Raw genomic sequence first — 19,640 nt, forward strand, 5'->3', positions numbered from 1 at the left:
GAGGCAGAAACCCCTTAGAGATGGACAAGTAAAAACTGTGAAAATAAAACATCTGCACAGCTAAATAACAATGGGGGAAAGTGAGAAAATATGTTAGCCATAACATTAGGATGGACCAACTGAGAATGAAGGAGTGAATATATCACACTGACTGATACAGCTTCCAGATGCTGTGCTCGTCAATTGTCGATATATCCATGCTGAAAATTTGTAATAAAAACCACGTTTGTGAGACTTTTTAAGGCTAAACCAAGGGCCCACCTGTTCTGAAATGACAGACAACAGCTCAGTGTACAACCGAAGCGGATTGAGCATTTTTATTAGGACTTTCAATTCCTGTTTTGCTTTGTTTGTATAATTGGCATGGTATTCTATCTATACAGTCTAAGTTAGGTATTCACATGAGGCACAAAAACATGTAAGTGTAATCCACTCCTAAGAGATTCTTAAGAACATAATACAAACTTGTGATAACAACTCTGGACCTGATAAAAAGAAGCACAATTAAATGCAGCAGAATTTCTAGTTGATACACTATCGAGAGCATTGCATCAATACCCTTATCTAATTTGGTCACACAATTTGCACCAATTTTCTGTTTCTTTTTACACATAATTCAAGTCATTATGAGAGTGGCGGGAGAAAGGAAAGCTGAGAAAGCAAGCAAAGAGAGAAGATGACGTGTATCAAAGTTCACAAAGTGTAAATATACCCGTGAGGTCTGCCCAGTGCAGCACACTGTATGTTGCTTTATTGAGCACTGTTCATTTTTCTTTGTGTTAGCTAATGTCCATGTTTTTGGCCACAGAGGAGAGTAGAGGAGCCTAGATACCTGGTAATGTCTGCAATAAGACCTTTTTACCACCTCTTACCTCTTCACCTATACTATATGGTACTTCTGTAGTCAAAGTGTGTGTGCGTGTGCATGCATGTGTTTGTGTGTGTGTGTGTTTGCGTCACAGCTCTCAGAAAGGACCCTGGGACCCTCCTCGACAGTGAGAGCTTTTAGCTCTTCTTCGCTAATGTCCTGAATAATGGCATCTTGATGGAGAGAGAGAGAGTAGACAAAAAAGAGAAAGAGAGAAAGGGGGAGAAAAAGAGACAGAGCGAGGGGGGTGGGAAAAAAAGACAGAAAGAGAAACCTCTGCATCCATCTGCCCCTACCTCCAGACCTCCATCAGTACCAGGCCTATCATTATTCCCTCTCTCTGCCTTTCTATTTTCATTTTTCCCTTTTTGTCTCCTTTTTCAGCATGATGATCCGCAGAGATTTTACTTGCTCTTGCAAAAAGACACATCTCAGTATGTGTGTGCACGTCCATCCAAAAGTAAAGAAGTCCTTATGTGGCATTCCAACCTTTCAGCAAAATTAACTTGTGATGCCTTTGAAGCATTATTATGAAGAAATGGGAATATGCTGTTTTCAGCAAAATTACCATTACACAAGTCCTTCAAGACGCAGCTTCATGTTGGCTCCAACAAAAACTCAGACTCTACCAAAGTCCAGTAAAGAGGTTTTCTGTTGAAATGCAAAGTTAGATTTTCTGCTCCACACAATTAAGATCTTGATAGTGAGTCTTGTAATGTGTCTTAGGTATGGCTTTATTACAAGAAAGAGAATAACATTTTGGTGTCAGCCATGGTGGGCCCAGACTTCCTCTCCTGTTGCCCAGATGTAGAGCTGACGTCATTGATGCTATGTGCGTGTCTTCTTCAGTCTATGGTTGAAACAGAAAAGTGGAAATGGAATAAAACTGTTTAAGACTTACAAGATAAAACTGGTTCCTGTTTTGTGCTACAAAGAAATCTTCTCAGTGTTTGTGACGTACATTACTTGCCTGATTTTGTCACTTGTCATGTTAAATTGCTATATGGCTCACTTAAAATTAAACTGCCTGAAAAAAAGATTAATTCACTTTCTATTGTTTGTTTAAAGTCTGTTCTTTAAAAAGTGATTATGAGGGAGATTACCACAGGTGTACCCCATGTTTAAAACATATGCGATAGTACTGTGAAAGTGGCAAACCAATTATGTATAAACTACGTACTGAAATACTTACTTACTTACACTGATGAATAAATCCCAAAGATAGCTTGAGTCCAGTATACAGTAACATGATGCTAGTAGCACCTCCCATTTGCATAACACACTTCATTAAGTATCAACACAGATTCCTTAGAAAATGTCACATCCAGGTATTTTAAAATGATGCTCTTAATTTCAAAAATACCTCAGGTGTTATTTTCAGATTTTTCTTTCCTTTTCTCTTGTGGGAAAACTGTTCCTGCTCCGTCGCTATGGATAAGAGTGTGAGCTAAACGTCAAGAGTTCTGTGCTCTTTGACGATGTTTGGATGGTCAGTTTGACTCTTTGGTTAAACCCTTTAATATTAGCAGCAGGTGGTTAATTACAAACCTCACTGTTGGTATTTGGGTTGTCAGGTAACTGTGGCACTGGAACTCAGCAAACTGATAGTCCAGGGTGACTGGCTATGACCGAAACACACACAGAAACACACTGACAATGCCACACGTTCTCTTTCTCACACAGTTTCCACCTTCTTGTCTATCTCTGTTTCACAAATGCAAGAACACTGGCTCTGTGTGTGTGTGTGTGTGTGTGTGTGTGTGTGTGTGTATGTGTGCATGACTCATTTATTGGAGTAACACACTCTCCCTCTCTCACATAAACACTAGTGTGGGGTCATCACCACATCAGGCAAGTAAACACAGGTAGGTCAACCAGTTAAACATTAATACAATTATTTTCTAATCATGACTGTCAAAACAGCTGCTACAAATATACCTGTCCATTATTGTTTTGAGTAAGTGAAATGAGACAGGTATTAGCTCCACTTTCTTTTGACATTTTTATCATCCTGCCTTTCTCATTGTCTGGCTGTTAAGTAGCAACACTTCTTTTGAAAAAAGGGCCATCCTCTTTAATAACTGCCCTCTTACCCCTTTTGGCCTTTTCTGTAAATTACCATTATTTGCTTTTTTCCATATTGTCTTATTCACATTTTCAGCAGCAAAACTGTCTCATAAGCAAAATACAACATTGTACCCTCCTCTTTAGAGAGTCATTCTAACCACATGGACTCATATATATATATAGGCCTATATAATTTTTTTTCTCTCTCCCCACAAGCTCAGGAGCGATACTCACTTCATAGAAGTTGGATTTTTCGTTAGCATTTTCTCGTCCATTGCTGATGCGCTGCACGCAGATATGTAGGCTAAGTAGTTAACTACAAAATGGCATCACCCAGGGCGCCGTCGCTCAAATAGGTCATAGCTTTTACTGCTCGTTGTTATGGGAAAAAAAAGTTTGTGTGTTGCATTGTGGTGAAGTTAAGTTGCCATGCCTGTGCCAAATAATTGGCAAAGCATCATTACAAAAACAGGGCCTGTCTGCCTCTGCATGCAAGGACAACCTGTGTAGCACGGAACACACATCTGTCTCCTCTGGGGAATTATTTATTAGACATTTCTGGGTTTTAATATCTATCTTTTCTACAAATTAAACCGCACGGCACAGCTGCAGAGCACTTGAAATTATAGTACAACTTCGTGTAAATGCCAATTATTCCCGTGCGTAATTAAGTAAAGAGGAGAGATGCTGGTTAAGTGGCACTGCGACGCACAGCTCTGATACTGCTTGTTTGTTAGAGAGGGTACGCCGATATTTAATATTGAAAAATAATGGAGAAATTCCGAAACCACGTTGAATTACCTCAATTGAATCAGGAGGAACGCAATGCCTCAAGAAAATTATTTCATCTCAATAACTTTGAATTACAAATGCACTTTTTATTATAGGAAATAGTGGTTTTCATAGGGTGGCCCACGCAGACACCGAGAGCACTGGCATACCTATGCACAAATATACACCGCAGAAATCTACATTTTTACTTTTATTCAATGAATCTCCGATCTAACTGTTTTTAAAAATCATACTAAAAATGCTGACATTGTATAGTTCCACTTCTCTCACAAAAAAAATAGTTCCGCGAGGTTCCCTTTAGCCTCAGAAAAAATTTAATATGCACGGTTTATTCCATAAATCGTGTATAGATTATTCTTATTAACCTCCATAATTAATCATTTTCGCTTCATGAATTTTTTTCTGTCTGTGTGATTTTGATTTTATTCATCTGTTGAGCGCCTGCGGATTTACACATGCTGCGTCAAACAGGACCAGTCTGTGAAATAATTCTCTTTTTTCGACCTGCGCACCCAAAATAGATAGCGGTCAATCGCTCATCAGTGAGCCTTGATACCATAGGAACGTTAACTCAACATAACAGTGCAACAAACACACAACTCTAAACCTTTTTATTTTATTTTATTGTGCCAAACTGTAATTAAAAACTCCGACTAAGATGATATCTTCATGTAATAAATGAAAAGTAGGCGGAGGTTTTATTGCTGGATCTTTAAACAATCTGCTTCTTAAAAGGCCTCAGCCTGTCCATCTTTTAAAATTCGCTTTAACATGGAAATATAGTTTCATCTTCCTGTGATTATGTTTTATTTACAGCTCTCAGTGTCTCTAGAAGGACGGAGAACGTTCTGGATTGGCGGAAATGGAGAGACTCCTCCAGCTCGAAGCGAGTCTCAGCTCTTCTGTAGTATCCGTGAGCTAAACACTAACACCCTCTTGCCTCCAGGGTTGCCTGACCTCTGGTCTCGGGATAACCCGGGAGTCTCCCCCATCAGAAGTATAATTTAAAAGCATTATTTTTCTGCGTTTTGGGCAACTTTCTTTGATTGACAAGGAGCTCCGGCAGAGGCGCACGGTTGTTTCCAATTACGCACATGCAAGCGGCATAAAGGCACGAGGAATGAAAAGAAACATAAACTTGAAGCATGTGTTTATTTAAAACACGTAATAATCAGAGCTGCATGCATACAGTGCACATGTACATAGGCATGTTGTTTTAGCTGTAACTGAGTAAAAGCATGCAAACCATGAAATAACTGACATTTCAAAGTTATCTTAATTGAATGACACAAGTCGGGAAAAAAGTAGGCCCACGCAGGTTAAATGTACTGCTTTGATTTATTAAACTGATGATGTATTTGTATCGCAAACCAGGGTATTTGATCTTCCTTCGTTAATCAATTAAATAGAAAAAACAAAACAGGGGGAATAAACTAAGCACAAACATGGAAATTAAATCCGGATTAAGTTAAACTATAAATTGGTTCTACAAAGATTTATGTTCAGCTTCTCCGCAAATGAGAAAGGTTGGTGAACCTGACTTTCAGTTTACCCTCCACATTATCCTCTGCACCTCTCTCCTCCCTCTCCGCTCTGGCTTCGCGCAGTTTTCAAATGGGTCCTTATAAATAAAATCCACCGTCCCCGGTTCCTGTTCCTTATTGGTCAGGTGGAGCCATTACCTCACTCCGGGGCCAGTGACGCAACGTCTTCACGTATCCTTCATGTGCGTCTCTTCGTGTTTCTTATTGAGAGTCTTGCCGTCGGTCAGAGGGAGAAAGCGGGATTCGCGACGAGCCGAGAGTGCCGGACGGACCGGGTGCGCTTGATACTAAACACTTCCCATCCCGGGAGGAGAGCGGCGCACAAGAGCAGGTTCTCTCTCTCTCTCTTCTCTGTGTCTCACTCACTCTCTCTCTCTCTCTCACACACACACACACACACACACACACACACACACACACAGACTTTCTCTAAAGGATCTCTCTCTCTCGCTACCTCCAGCACACACACTCACGCCCGCGTGCACGCACGCTCTGCGTACGTCTCCACTTTGCTGTAGTAAATTACGGCATTGATCTTAACGGCGAGTGCGGATCTGTCTCTTGTGTTCGCCCTTTCTTCGACGGACCGGCTTGGAGAAACGCTCGACAGAGAAGTAAGTACACACACTTATTTCTTGCCATTAGCCTATTATTATCACTCGTGGGTTTATATGCTGAACGTGTGTGTGATTTGTCAGACCGCACCGTGTTCGTTGTAACTTAACCTCCACTCCTCTCACATCATGGACTCAGATGGTTTAGTTAAATTTTGGACTGTTTTCCAAAAACAGTTTTTCTTCACACTGACTTCATGCGCGTCAGCCTGACACTGCTTATTATTTTAGCCGGCGAAAATAAATGTGCTAAAATCTCTGATTTAAGTCTCTTTAAGAATTAAAATGAGTTTTTGTTCGCTGCCGTGCTTTACTTTCATGGCCAGTTTGTGGTTGTTGCAGAGTTGAACTCTCGGGGATTTACGCACCTACTGTTGCTTTTGGATTTCTTATCGACTGATGATGGTCTATTTCTCTAATTAAAGTAAATAAAGAACTCGGACAGTGGATCAACATCAGATAAATGTATTTCAAGTCCGTTTTATTGATATGTAGTAAAGTAATTTAGCATTCAGCCTTGTATCTAGAGAAGCTATTGATTCTTTATATAGTACCGCTAAAAAAGAGCAAACTGCTTTAGAAACAAGCTGATTTATCTCTTTCCATTGGCCCAGCTCTCCACTACTCAGAGATAACTTTATAATACAACAATCAACGGTATGTTAAGATGGAAATGTTTGCAGCGTGTGCCAGTGGAACTGCCGCTGTCGTGTCATTATCGTGGACTAATTGGTGTATGGACTATGACAAACATATTTCTATATTTGCCGTCCATAATGCCGTGCGTAAAAGTAACAGATTGTGTTTTCTGTCCGACTCTTGGCAGCGGTGCTCTCCGCTCACAGCGCGCACAGTCAGCTTAAGCGAGAAGAAATGCTCTACTTCACACTTTAGCTATCAATAATGACCGCGCTATTGGGTTCCTCTTAAGAGGTGTAGAAGGAAGTAGAGAGTGGTGATCTATCACCACTTTCAAAAATAATTTTTACATAATTGTACTTGTTTGTTATTTTCTGCCAAACCTATTTCTATGAGGCTGAAACATTGGGATAAACTCTATAAGTAAGGTGAGCGGCTTTACCCTTCACATCATTGTCATCACTTCCTATTTCAGTTCTCAACTGCAGAGCCAGTTATTCCTGCACTTTAAATTCAGATAAATAAAAAAAAAAAAAGTTTCTGTTTGATACAGAAACCCCCACACACTCTCACATCTCCTTTCACAGGCACCTCTGAACAGTACTATGAATGTTTTTTCTGAACACCTTGTATTGCTGCATGGTGTTACAATAGTCTGAGTCCAACTTAGATTTCTGCATGATAATACTTGTCAATGTTGATGAAAAAGGTGCTGATCATCATCCTCCTTTGCCTTGTTTATTATTAAAACACATAGGATTTTCTTTTTTACACTGATGCGCTCATGGTTTGAACTCAGACACAAATTTCGAAATAACCAAGTTTTCCAGCTCTTTGGACTCCCTAATCTAAACTGTTTGCCTCTCACTCTCTCTACCTCTCCTCTGTGTGTGTGTGTGTGTGTGTGTGTGTGTGTATGAGAGAGGAACTAATAATGCAAACAGAGAGCAATGTGTGTATGCATGTACTCTGTGTGTGTGTGTGTGTGTGTGTGTGTGTGTGAGAGTGTGTGTATCTGGGTCACTGTGCTGAGGGGCTGAGTATTTATCTGAACACCTCTTGTCTACAACACTGAAAGTCGGAGTCACATTCGAACTAACCCTTCTCCCCTGCATGGAAAGTATTTGTCTGTATATGTCTGCTTTATCGGCTGTTGTCGGCTATTGCAAAAGCATCTCATTTGTGTCCCTGATTCAGCCTGTATGTGTGTTTGAGCACGTTCGCATTTTCTGTCATTCTTGTCCTGCTACAGTTTGTGTTTTACCGCATTTAACACTGAACGTATATCTGCTTAACTCCTATGAACACAGGCAACAGCTCTGCCAAACTGTTATAGGAAGCAGCTCTTTATTTTGTGAAATGACTTGAACCTGAAATCACTTGCAAAACAGATGCAAACATGTAACATGGAAAACGCTGCCTATATGCATGCGTGTGAAGGCACAAGTGCAAGCAGACATGCACTTCCATCGTTCACCCGTTTTACAATGGCTTTTTATAAATCGTGTTAGATTAGTAGATAGTTTTTGAAACTTTTTTGTCTTCATTCATTTGATTTGATCCATAAATTAATGAGGAAAGTCAAATAAAAAAATTAAAATCATCTGTGCTATAAATTCAGATTTGGCACGAGATCATATATTTTAAAAATCCGGTTTTGATAGTTTAAGTTAAGTTAACATCCTACACTATCCTGGGATTTCTTGCATTTTTTACAAGCACCTCTCTGGTGCCTCTACCTCTCTACACGTGCCGCATAATCGATGTAGTCACTCATGACAGAAAAATAAACTTATGCTTTGAAAATGCAGTATGTGGAGAACCTACCTCAAGTGGCAGCATGTATAAGATTTTTTTTATATATATAAAGTTTTATACCATCAATGCTTTCCAAAATTTTAGTACAAGTACCTATTTCTTTCACATCATGTGAAGAAGGAAAAAAGAAAACTAACACACTCTTGAGAGTGGAGTGAAATCCCTCTGACAATAAGAGAACGCCTGTCGATTCTTCACAGCTCCTCACAAGATGCAGAAATCAAGGTTACCCCTCAGGGGACGAGGAGGAAAAGGGAAATTGTTTTGGTTATTACTGGCAGGTGTTACTTCTCTGTGGGAATATATCCTTTAACTATTTTAAAGAGTGTGTTTGTTTCTCACAGTGGTTCCCTTGACTTTTGGTCAAGAAATGCACTATGAGTAATGTTTTGAATTTGACTCAGTTTGCAATCTATAATAGTATCTGCCCTATTTCTTTCTCTGTTGGTTTGAGATGTTTGACATTTTTGTGATGGTTCTTGAGTGGTGATTTATATATCTGTTAATTATTGTCTACCCTGTTTGATAGTTGGAAAGGTAAGACATAGGGTAAAGAAAGTTTTCTACATGAGATTTCTATATTTATTTCGGAAAGGAAAAAAGCACATTATCTGCAGTTATCTAATGTCTTTTAACTGCATTTCCTGTATTTTCAAAGTTAAGTGTCATTAAATGTAGCTACCAATTTCAATGAGTGGGCTTCTCTCTGCCCAAAAGATTATCACTTGATGCACTTTCTGCTAAATGACAAAGATTTGATTTTGGGAATGAAAAAACTTGGCAAAACGCCACTTTCCGGGTGATAGTAAAAAGATGAAATTATACCAATTTGTGTTTATTTGTGTTTGCCGTTGACCAGGTAACTCCTCTCACCCTGCGTGTGTCTGTGAGGACTCCTGGACATGTCCGTTTAGCCCCCCTGCGTGATGCCTGATCATGACAGCACCACCCTCCTAACCAGACAGACCAAGCGCCGACGTGTCGACATTGGGGTGAAAAGGACTGTGGGTAGCGGGATATTCAGCCGCGCCAGGGAGACCCTTCTCGACAGCATGAATCAATCGCACGGCATCGATCAGGACGGAGACTGCTCATTGGCCAGTCATGGCCATGGGGGTACAGACGGAGAAAAGTCGAATGTTTTGAGGAAGTTGCTGAAGAGGGCCAACTCGTACGAAGATGCCATAATGCCTTTCCCCGGCGCTACTATCATCTCTCAGCTACTGAAAAATAACATGGGAAAGAATGGAGGCAGTGACTCAGGCTTCCAGGTATACGCAAATATACAGGTAGTGTTGAAATGTTAAGTCAATCAATAAATTTTTTCAACCCTTATCGATTGATCAGTTAAATCATTAATTCAATTTGGTGTTTATTAATTCGGTCCTCCTGTCCTGCATCACAGGGGAGTGGAGCTCTGTCCAGTGGAGGCTCAGAGATTCAGGCCGAGGACGCCTGCAGCAACTCATCCCGTGACAGGGACAGCCCCTCTGACTGCCTCTCTCCTGGGCCTCCTCTTCCACCTCCACCTTCCTCATCCTCTTTCGGGCGGCCACCACCTCCTTCGAACCATAACCCCCACATTCCACCTCAGCCCCTCTCCCTCTCCTCCTTTGACTTGGACAGGCTTTCAGATGAGCACCTTCGTGCCAAGCGTGCCCGCGTGGAAAACATCATCCGCGGCATGAGTCATTCACCACTGGTCCGGCCCAACGCCGGTGACCACAACCAAGAAAGCAACCGCGATAACGAGAACAGCAGCAACAGCAGTAATGACCACAGAGTAGACGGCAACAGCCACGGTATCAGCAGCCATGACCACAGGCGGAGCGATGGCCCTTCTTCCCTTCTGAGCTCTCCGGGTTCGCGGGGCGGCGTGGTTGGCGTTGGTGAGGTTTACAGGGAGAATAAGAGGAAGCAGCGCCTGCCACAGCAGCAACACAGCTTCACCCAGCTGGTGTGTTCCAGGCAGGAACAGAGACAAGAAGAGCGGCGGCAGCTCAAACTGCAACTGGAGGACATGCAGGTTGGTAGCAGATGACATTAACAGACCTTCTGTGTAGCCATTTGTAGATAAAATGCACCACAAACATCAGCCGCCCCTACCTCCTGTGTGGAATTGAAGTCTGAAGTTCTGAACTGAGTTTATTTAGTAAAATGAGGCACTAGAATGGCAGTGAATAAGTAGATGGTATTCTATTCCTTGAATCTGTACCTAGAGAGAAGCAAGACCTGTTACAGAAAATCATTGCGCTTGGTGTTTTTGGTGCTGATGCACATGCAAAACAGTACAGTAGAATAAAGTGTGACAGAGTGTCTGACCACCAAGTGGGTTACATGTAATATGAGGCATACTGTACTATTTTCATTCCCCCTTCAGTATATTTATGGTAACGTGACCTTTAGGTTCAGAAAGCTCCTTCTTTAACATTCTTTATCCTTGTTCAGAAACAGCTGCGTCAACTTCAGGAAAAGTTTTACCAGATCTACGACTCAGAGACAGAAGAAGAGGAAGAGAACGGTGAGAGCGCAGAGGCTGACCGAGGTAGAGAAAGAGAGGAGGATGGCAACTTGTCAGAGGACAGTATCCGCTCTGATGGCTTGGAGGAGAGGCATAGAGACAGAGGGCGGCATAGCCACAACGACCTGTCTGACCTGGACCCAGGCCTGTTCCTGGACCGGGCCCGAGCACTCCTCCGAGAACAGGCCCTGATAGATGGAGAAATGGAGGAGGATGTGGATGGCAGGGAGGAGGAGGGGAGGAATGGAGAAAGAGTGACGAAGAGAAGAGGTGGAGCAGCAGGAGGAGGGGGAGGAGGAGGAAGGCAGTTAGCAGAGACACTGAAGCAGGAGCTGAACTGTGCCGTGTCGCAGGTCGTCGACACCGTTGTCAAAGGCTTCTCCTCACCCAAGCAGGCCATCAGTCACCATCACAGCTGTCACAGCAGCACACCGGCTGCACCCTCATCTTCCTCTAATTCGTCCTCTTCATGTCCTCCGCCTTTTGGTCCCCTTCCCTCCCTCACCCCAGAGTCACGCTTTGGTGGTGGCGCTCTGGCCCTCAGTCTGAACGGCGACGGCAGTCCCACACCTAACTACCACTCATCCAACCAGAGGCTGCACTGCTTTGGCGATGTAATCGTCCCAAGCCCGCTGGATTCCTTCGGTGGTTTGAGTGGCAGACTGAGTGGTGTGCCAACTCCCAACGACCAGACAGAGGCGCTGCCTCTGGTGGTGCGCAAGAGCAGTGGAGGAGGTGGAGGAGAGAACAACAACCTCTCTTCCTCTCTTCCTCCTCCTCCTCCTCACCATCCCTCCCTCCACCCCTCTCCCCTCACAGCTTCACTTGGGTTTAGCCCTCCATCCTTTCGCCACCCATTTCCTCTTCCCCTTATGGGTTACACCTTTCAGAACCCCCTGGGGTCACACGGGGTTGGAGCTGGCTACCCTCCAGGGCCGAAAGACCACCACCGGTCCTCCCCCGATTCCATGGACATGACCCGGGAAACTGTCAGCCTCAGAACCAAAATGGCATCTCTTGGAGGAGGCCATCTCAGTCACCACCACCACCACCACCACCACAGGCAGAGCTCACCAAGCCAACATGGACCGGAGGGTCTCTCCCTGTCCCTAATCAAGTCTGAGTGTGGGGACCTGCAAGACATGTCCGACATTTCGCCCTACTCCAGCAGCACTGTATCCTTGCTTTTTAGTCTTGGGTTAGGTTTGGGTCACAGAGTTAAGATTAGAATTTAGCTGTATCCCAACTGCAAACCGCATACTAATTCTTAGCTGGCTTTTAATATCCAGTTCATTACATTGCAATGTTCAAAGGAAATGGAGGCGGCTCAAAGGTGGAAAAACTCTTGGGGACGATGGTGAGAAGGCTCCAGGAAAAGTATACATACATCTAAAAGTATTTATGTGTCTTCTCTTGTTAAGTTTGATTCAATCAATCAATCAATCAATCAATCAATCAAACTTTATTTCTAAAGCACAACCAGGTTAACCAAAGTGTTGTACATTGACATGAAACAGTTAAAATACAACACCAGTCAAATATAACATACAGCTCTCTTGCCGAATTAAAGGCCAAAGAATAAAATGTGTTAAATTGTGATTTTAAAGACCGGAAAGATGGGGGCCAGTCTGACATGAAAAGGCAATTCATTCCACAGTCTTGGGGCTGCGACTGAAAAAGCTCGATCCCCTTTGCTCTTGAGCTGTGTTTTAGGGACAACAAGAAGAGACTGGTTTGCAGACCTCAATGACCTTGAAGGAGCATGTGGCTTCAACAGATCAGTGATATAGGCTGGAGCTAGTCCATGGAGGGCTTTAAAAACAAACAATAGAATCTTAAAATCAATCCTAAAATTAACAGGGAGCTAGTGAAGAGAGGCAAGAACAGGGGTGATGTGATCTCTCTTACGAGTTCCAGCAAGGAGACAAGCGGCAGCATTTTGAACCAGTTGTAGTCGAGAGAGGGAGGCCTGGCTAACGCCTACACACAGAGCATTACAATAATCAAGGCGTGTTGTGATAAATGCATGTATGACCCTCTCGAAATCTGTCAAAGATAAAAAGGGCTTAAACTTAGTAAGAAGCCTACGTTGAAAGAAACTTGCTTTCACAACAGAATTGATCTACTTCTTCATTTTAAAATCACAATCCATTTTAACTCCTAGGTTTGTTACAACAGACTTAAATGCCCAGGTCTATTTGTGAGACATCAGAGGTGCCACTGGGTCTAAAAACCATGACCTGTCGAGAGTTTTACTCTTGTTGAAGTTTAAAAAATTTAAGGCCATCCAGGCTTTAATATCATTAAAACAGTCAACCAATCTTGTTAAAGAACTACCATCTTTTCTTTTGATGGGCAGATAGATATGCGAATCATCTGCGTAGAAATAGAAGCTGATGTTATGTCTTTTTAAGATTGATCCAAGGGGAAGCAAATACAGTGAGAAAAGAATTGGCCCGAGAATTGAACCCTGGGGAACTCCACATGTGAGGGACACAGAAGGTGAAATAGATCCACCAAAACTAACTCTAAAGTCTCTGTCTGAGAAGTATGACCTCAACCAGTCTAAGGCAGTACCCTTAATCCCCACGCCATGCTCGAGGCGAGAAGTAAGGACGCTGTGGTCAACTGTGTCAAATGCTGCTGTAAGATCTAAAAACATAAGAATTGAATAATCTCCAGAGTCAGTTGAAAATAAAAGATCATTAAAAACTCTTTCTCTAAAATCTTCGAGACAAAAGGTAGTTTAGAGACAGGGTGTTTTTTTGATGAGTGGTTGCACCACTGCTTGTTTAAAATAGGCTGGTACAGAACCTGAAGTAAGGCTGCTATTTATAATTTCTTGGATGTTAGGTCCAATAGTGTCCCACAGCTGGTGTGTAACAATATTTTTGAGAGTAGAGATGGATACAGACTCAAATCTGGTGAAAACAGCTGCACTCTATGGAAATGGAGGGGTCAAAAGCAGGAATGAGATGCTTGCTCTAACTGAGGCAATCTTACCCACAACAAAGTGGAGAAATTTTTCACAGGCCTCAGAGAATGCTACATGATAAACGTATTGGGGAGTATTAAGAACAGAGTTAATTGTTTTAAAGAGAACATGATGTTTGTGGCAATTATTTGAAATAAAATCTGAGAGATACTTGGTCTTCTCAGCTATAACTGTTCTCTGATAATTGTGCAAACTTTCTCTAAGAATGTCATAAGAAACCTGCAGATGATCTTTTTTCCATTTGCGCTCAGCTTTCCTACACTCTTGTCTAGCAGCCTGAGTTAAGTCATTTATACAACGTTCACATTTGGGTTTTGAACACATGGATTTAAATTGGGCAATGATGTCAAGAATGTTGCAACAAGTGGATAAAAAAGAAGATATTAACTCTGTACATTGTATTTTGACAAGCAGAGGATTCCATAGTCTCCCTAGCAATATTAAAAGCACCAGAGCATTGGTAGTTTAATTGACATATGTTAATGTAATGTATATGTCCTGAAATATCCAGTATATCATGATACATTTTGCACATTCAGTTACATTGACGCATCATTTCCTACCTCATGTTTGATAATTGGACTTATTTGTCCTTATATATTAAATTAGGTCAGATTATTTAATTTATTGTCCAGCTCTACATACACAATAAGCATGTAGTATGGAATTGGGGCACATTGGTATTAGTATGTATTACGGTGAGCATGTTAAACACTATGAAGTAAAAGAAAATGATTGTTAGCATTAAGAACATCCTAAATTTAACTTTTTTGTTTGTGCACTTGGAAGGAGTTTAAATCGGCAATGATTTGATTTCCCTGCTTTACAAGAGTCACATTTTTAACAGTCAAACACACTGACACCATTTAGAAGCAACCGCAGCAGCAGGCAGTGGTCAAAGAAAGTCTTTAATATCAATTAATCTGCATTAATTGGTTCCTGCTCTAAACCTCTTGTTTCCTCGCTGAGTGGGGAAGATGAAACAGGGCGCTATGGGTCTTGCAAGAGGGGGATGATTAAACAGGTTGCACGCTGCTCTCTCAAGCTCTTTTAAGTCTGTGCAGCAGGTTGTGGTGTTTAAAAGTGCTTCGAAAGGATAGGGAGCTACCTCTTCAACTCACACGCTCTCCCACTGTCTGAGACACTCTTGTGCGGTTAGGTTCTCTTTCATCACAAAGACTTTGTACATAAACGCTCAAAGCAAATCATATTTCACTGCGTCTGTGTGTGTTTGTGTGCTAAGACCCTGCACATAGGAGCTCAAAGCTAATCATATTTCAAAGAGCACGGGAGAGGAACAGGTGAATGCTTGGCCTTATTGATGGAAGCTTTTTAAATGTGTGTGTTTTGGGGGTTGAGGAGACATATAATGTTTAAAATGTAAGTATTGGTCTCAGCTTTACAGTTTCTAGCTAGATGTCTCCCTTTCGTTTTCTCCCTCCTACTTGCTTTCATTTGTTGTCCTTCGTTCACAGTTGCTCGGCAGCTGTGTGTGTTTTGCCTCCTTTCACGGTGCACACACACACATGCCCACGCACACACACACGCACACACACACACACATTCCCTTTTCATGGCGTGTGCATGTGGACAGGTGTTTGCAGGTAGCTGTTTATCTTTTCGTTCCTAACCTTTCATATGAAGAGGGCTTCTCCCGGCCACGACACATGCACACACTTTGACTCACACATGCACACAAGCATGTGTGCGCACACGTGCACGCTTGAAGAACAAAGTGAAAAGAAAAATAAGACTTTGAACCTCACAAATAGGAACTCCTTGCAGCTGTGATGAGGATGCGATCACAGTGTCGTCTTCAAAGCCAATGTAGATGTTGCTTTAATTAAAAAAGAAATATTTGACACGTCTCTTGATCCTGCTGAGCCGTTTCATTCCAAAATGCTTTTCCATTCATTTGGACGGGAAAAAAAGTCTTTGAAATTGGACATTAGTATTTCAAAGATATTGAACACCCTGCAACCCTCCCTTTTTTTTATTTTGTAGGTAAAAAAAAGTTTGATTGTTTTCAAAAACTGTGTTTTTACAAGACATTTCATTTTAACAACAACAATCCTTCAATCCAAAATGAGTTAACTCACTTTTATGAGAAAGGTATCTACTATGTAGGCTTTATTCATTAATATTATTATACGATAAATTCTTTATGCTACTGGCAGTCCTGAAAGGATGTCCAAATAAGCCTTATAGAAAATGTATTGACAACAATTTTGCTGCTTTTCTCAGCTTTCTATCATTTTTAGGGCTGGGCGGTATTTCGGTATATGAGGTATACCGAAATAATTTCAAAAGAAATGTGAAATTAGACAATGCCGTTTATTCCGATATAGTTTGATGTTGAGTTAATTAATATGTTTCGCAAAGTCCTGCCAGCACTCCTCTCTCTCTCCCTCACCGCGCAGCCCAGCCCACCCTATGTGTTTGCACATAGCCGTCTACTCACAAAGTCTCTAACAACATGGAGGGAGAGACTGCTGAAGTAAAAAACAACGGTTCAGTCAGTGTTTCCCACACATACACTTTACTTCAGAGGGCCGCCCAGGTATATTAAAGGCCGCTCTGGGAGATTTTTACCATTTTCTGACATTTTATAGACCAAATGATTACTCAATTAATTGAAAAGATAATGGACAGATTGTTAGTAGCATTGCTGACTTTGTATGACATGCACACATTTTTACATTTCTTGGCATCAACCATGTCTTAAGCTTTTGAGAACACACCAAACATCATTGCTATGTTCATAAAAAAGGACACATTTTGCATAAACCTTGTTGTTTCCTGTGGTGCTACTTCTTCTCCCTCAATCTGAAAGCGATACTTTAAAAAGAAAACAATTTCTGTTTTTTTCCTTGTTTTATTTCTTTCTCTGCCTCCAATTTTGATTTGCATGGCAGGGATAAAATGATGATGGCATTGTCATGGATTTAAGGCTTCAAGAAATCCTCGCAGTTAGGTTAAAGTGTTTTGCATCAATCATGGTTCATGGAAAAGGCACTCACACACCAACACACATACAAAAACAGTCACACATACTCTCTCTCACAGGTCTGTGTATCGTTAATCCTTTGTACAGAGCTGAGCAGATGTCCCCCATTCATGTACCCCCCCCCCCCCCCCCCCTTCTCCTCCCAAGCCAACCCCCCCACCCCAACCCCCCATTAACACACAAACACGCATACAAACACACACACACCTGGCAGCAAGGTCAAGTTACAGCTGATACAGTGCTGCACAACACACACACACACACACACACACACACCATCATCATCGTCCATTGCATTGTTTATTCACTGACTCACACAAACAGACACACACAGCATTGTTTTTTTGTCATTATGATATTGCTTCACACTGTTTACTCTGAGTCATGTTTGTGCGGTTTAGTGTGTATGTGTTTGAGATCATATGCTTTAGTTTGTGTGTGTGTGTGTGCGTCTGTAGAAAACAAGGTAGGCTGCAAAAACACAATGTATTATCTGCCCTAAACACACACAGATAGTGACAGGTTGATATGAATGTTAACTAGGCGGTGGTGTTGTTGTCCGGTGACCTGACGGATCTGCTGCTCCATGAATGATGGATGACAATACGACTCACCTCTCGCTTCAGCTACTGAACCAAAGTGAACGGTGTTGTGTCATTTTTTTTAACACATAGTCAGTGGATTTCTTTCAAAGTTTCTTTTTGTCAGGACATTTGTTTGAGGAACATAGAGAAACACAATAACACAAAAAACAATATCTCTGTCCTGAAGCTGCTCCTTCTCTCTTTTTCTTTATACTTTATTCATTTGCTTTCTCTCTCTCTTTTCCTGATTGCTGATGCTACTCTCTCCCTCTTTCCCTGTTCTTCTTTCCAACCATATAGGGCCCCTGGGGTTTCTGTATGTGTATGTGTGTGTGTGTATGTCTGTGTGCTAATTGACCTTGCAGGGGGTTCCATTGATTGCCTCATCTTCTCTGATAGATTATAGGGCTGTTAATGTGGTGGGGAAATGGCAGCGTGGTGGGGCACAGCTGTTGTCTCACACACACACACGCACGCACACACACACACACACACACACACACACACACACTCTCTGTGCCCATGCAACCAGGGCCTCCACAATTATTATTTTCCTTGTTGAGACAGTGGAGTAGACACCGGGGCTGCAGAGTCGGCGAGATGGCAGGAGTGAATGTGGGATTTGATCCAAAGCCAGCAGGTGCTCATATTTGCTTTTGCTTTGGGTGTAAAATGGCATGCCAAACAGAGGACTGGCTTTCTTTAATTGTATCTCCTAATTTTCTGTGGTTCTGTTAAATGGTAGTGTTGTCGTCCTCCTTGCTTTTGCTGGAGCGGTCACTCCTCGCTCTGACATGCAGCCAATGTGCTATTTTTTAAAAAGAAAAAAATCCCACCATCTCTGGCACTAATCACTCTGTGTTTACAGTAAAACATACATCTCATACTTGCACTGGCTACCATGGATAGCTTTAAAAAAATAATTAATGAATATTCAAGGGAAGGGAGCAAAGTTTCTTGTAGTTCTCCATCCATCTATCCATGTTGTATTCCTGCTTATTCTTTCCAGGTTTGAGGGCAGGGATGTAAGACAACTAGATACCTTTTTCCAAGATGTTTTTCAGACTCTCGGTCTCTCTGCATTGTTGGCAACTGGTCGAGCCCAGTTGAAAGGATGTGCATAAGACACTTGAGAAATGACAGAGTCATTTGAGGGTGACACTCAATGACACTCTGAAAATGTATTGATTGTAGGAAGTCTTTTTGGGTCAGTGTGCACCACGTCAAAGCTCAGCACTGTTCCTGGAGGCTTGGTTGAGGGAGGCTAAAGCCTATCCCATCATGTGAGACAGGTAGCTAGTCTATCACTGAGGCCTTCGTAGTTCTGTTCTGAGCAGTTGGCAACAGTGTATGAATGTGTGTAAATGGGTGAATGTGACATGACAAAAGCGCTATGAGCAGAAAGGTGCTAGACAAGTACAGACCATTTACCATAACTGTGCTACCAGCAGCATTTACTCAGACAACAAAATCTGGTCAACAGCCAGTATATGTTTGCGGCCCTGACCAACAGGGGCCTGTGTCTGGTAAAATGAGCAGCACATTTTCTTCCTGGTCATACTTCCGATAAACAGAGAAACTGGCACCTCAAAACACAAAAAGAATCACTATACTATACCCTCAGTTTTTTAAACATTTGACACTTTAGGAGACCACCAAATTCACTGACAATAGAAGAAGTGGATATTGAGTGATTACTGCTAATAACAGAGGAGCATATTTAGGTTGTTAGATGCCAGTTGGAAGTTTGGAGACACCACATTTCCTCACCCGTTAGGTCTAAATGCAGAACTCAAGTGCCAAACTGCTTTAGAGGGCCTACATCCAGCGTTCTTTGCGGCATATAATAATTGTGATTGTTGCTGTGGTACAGCTAACAAAACACAATTTCATTCCAAAATATAACATGTTAACCAATGGTACAAATGAAGCTGTAAATAATGTGCACTGAATGAAAGTAAATAGAACATTTTAAGGGGGTTTACTTGGATGTCAGGTCCCACTAAAACATCACTCTGCTGTTCCTCAAAAGCTCTTGACACAACTGCTTGGTGGCTCCTTAACATGTTATTATTCAGATTCAGGAGGGCTTGTCTCCCAACCACCTGAAGAAGGCCAAGCTGATGTTCTTCTATACACGCTACCCTTCCTCCAACATGCTCAAAATGTTCTTCTCCGACGTGAAGGTAGG

At 42.0% G+C, this 19,640-nt stretch overlaps 1 protein-coding gene and 1 long non-coding RNA gene across 4 annotated transcripts in view; one reads left to right on the top strand and one right to left on the bottom strand.

Moving 5' to 3' along the window:
* Positions 1-302: 302 nt before the first annotated feature.
* LOC119904381 overlaps positions 303-19,640 on the bottom strand; it is a 41,909-nt gene continuing 22,571 nt past the window's right edge. Inside the window, exons 1-2 of one of the 2 annotated variants that reach the window (XR_005444694.1) lie at positions 3,170-5,599; positions 303-1,718 (exon numbers count right to left, since the gene is read on the bottom strand). This is a non-coding gene — a long non-coding RNA (uncharacterized LOC119904381). Of the gene's footprint in view, positions 1,719-3,169; positions 5,600-19,640 lie in introns of those variants that run through there. The other variant, XR_005444693.1, reaches the window with a different exon arrangement.
* prox1a (prospero homeobox 1a) overlaps positions 5,702-19,640 on the top strand; it is a 39,011-nt gene continuing 25,072 nt past the window's right edge. Inside the window, exons 1-5 of one of the 2 annotated variants that reach the window (XM_038720991.1) lie at positions 5,702-5,885; positions 9,202-9,631; positions 9,748-10,368; positions 10,791-12,038; positions 19,528-19,635. In XM_038720991.1, the coding sequence (XP_038576919.1) occupies positions 9,269-9,631; positions 9,748-10,368; positions 10,791-12,038; positions 19,528-19,635 (2,340 nt within the window). In that variant the 5' untranslated portion in view covers positions 5,702-5,885; positions 9,202-9,268. The remainder of the gene's footprint in view (positions 5,886-9,201; positions 9,632-9,747; positions 10,369-10,790; positions 12,039-19,527; positions 19,636-19,640) is intronic. The other variant, XM_038720998.1, reaches the window with a different exon arrangement.

The sequence above is a fragment of the Micropterus salmoides genome, unplaced genomic scaffold, assembly GCF_014851395.1.
Source record: "Micropterus salmoides isolate LMB-PRFRI ecotype aquatic unplaced genomic scaffold, ASM1485139v1 Ms_hic_scaffold_1, whole genome shotgun sequence".
NCBI classification, from domain to species: Eukaryota; Metazoa; Chordata; class Actinopteri; order Centrarchiformes; family Centrarchidae; genus Micropterus; species Micropterus salmoides.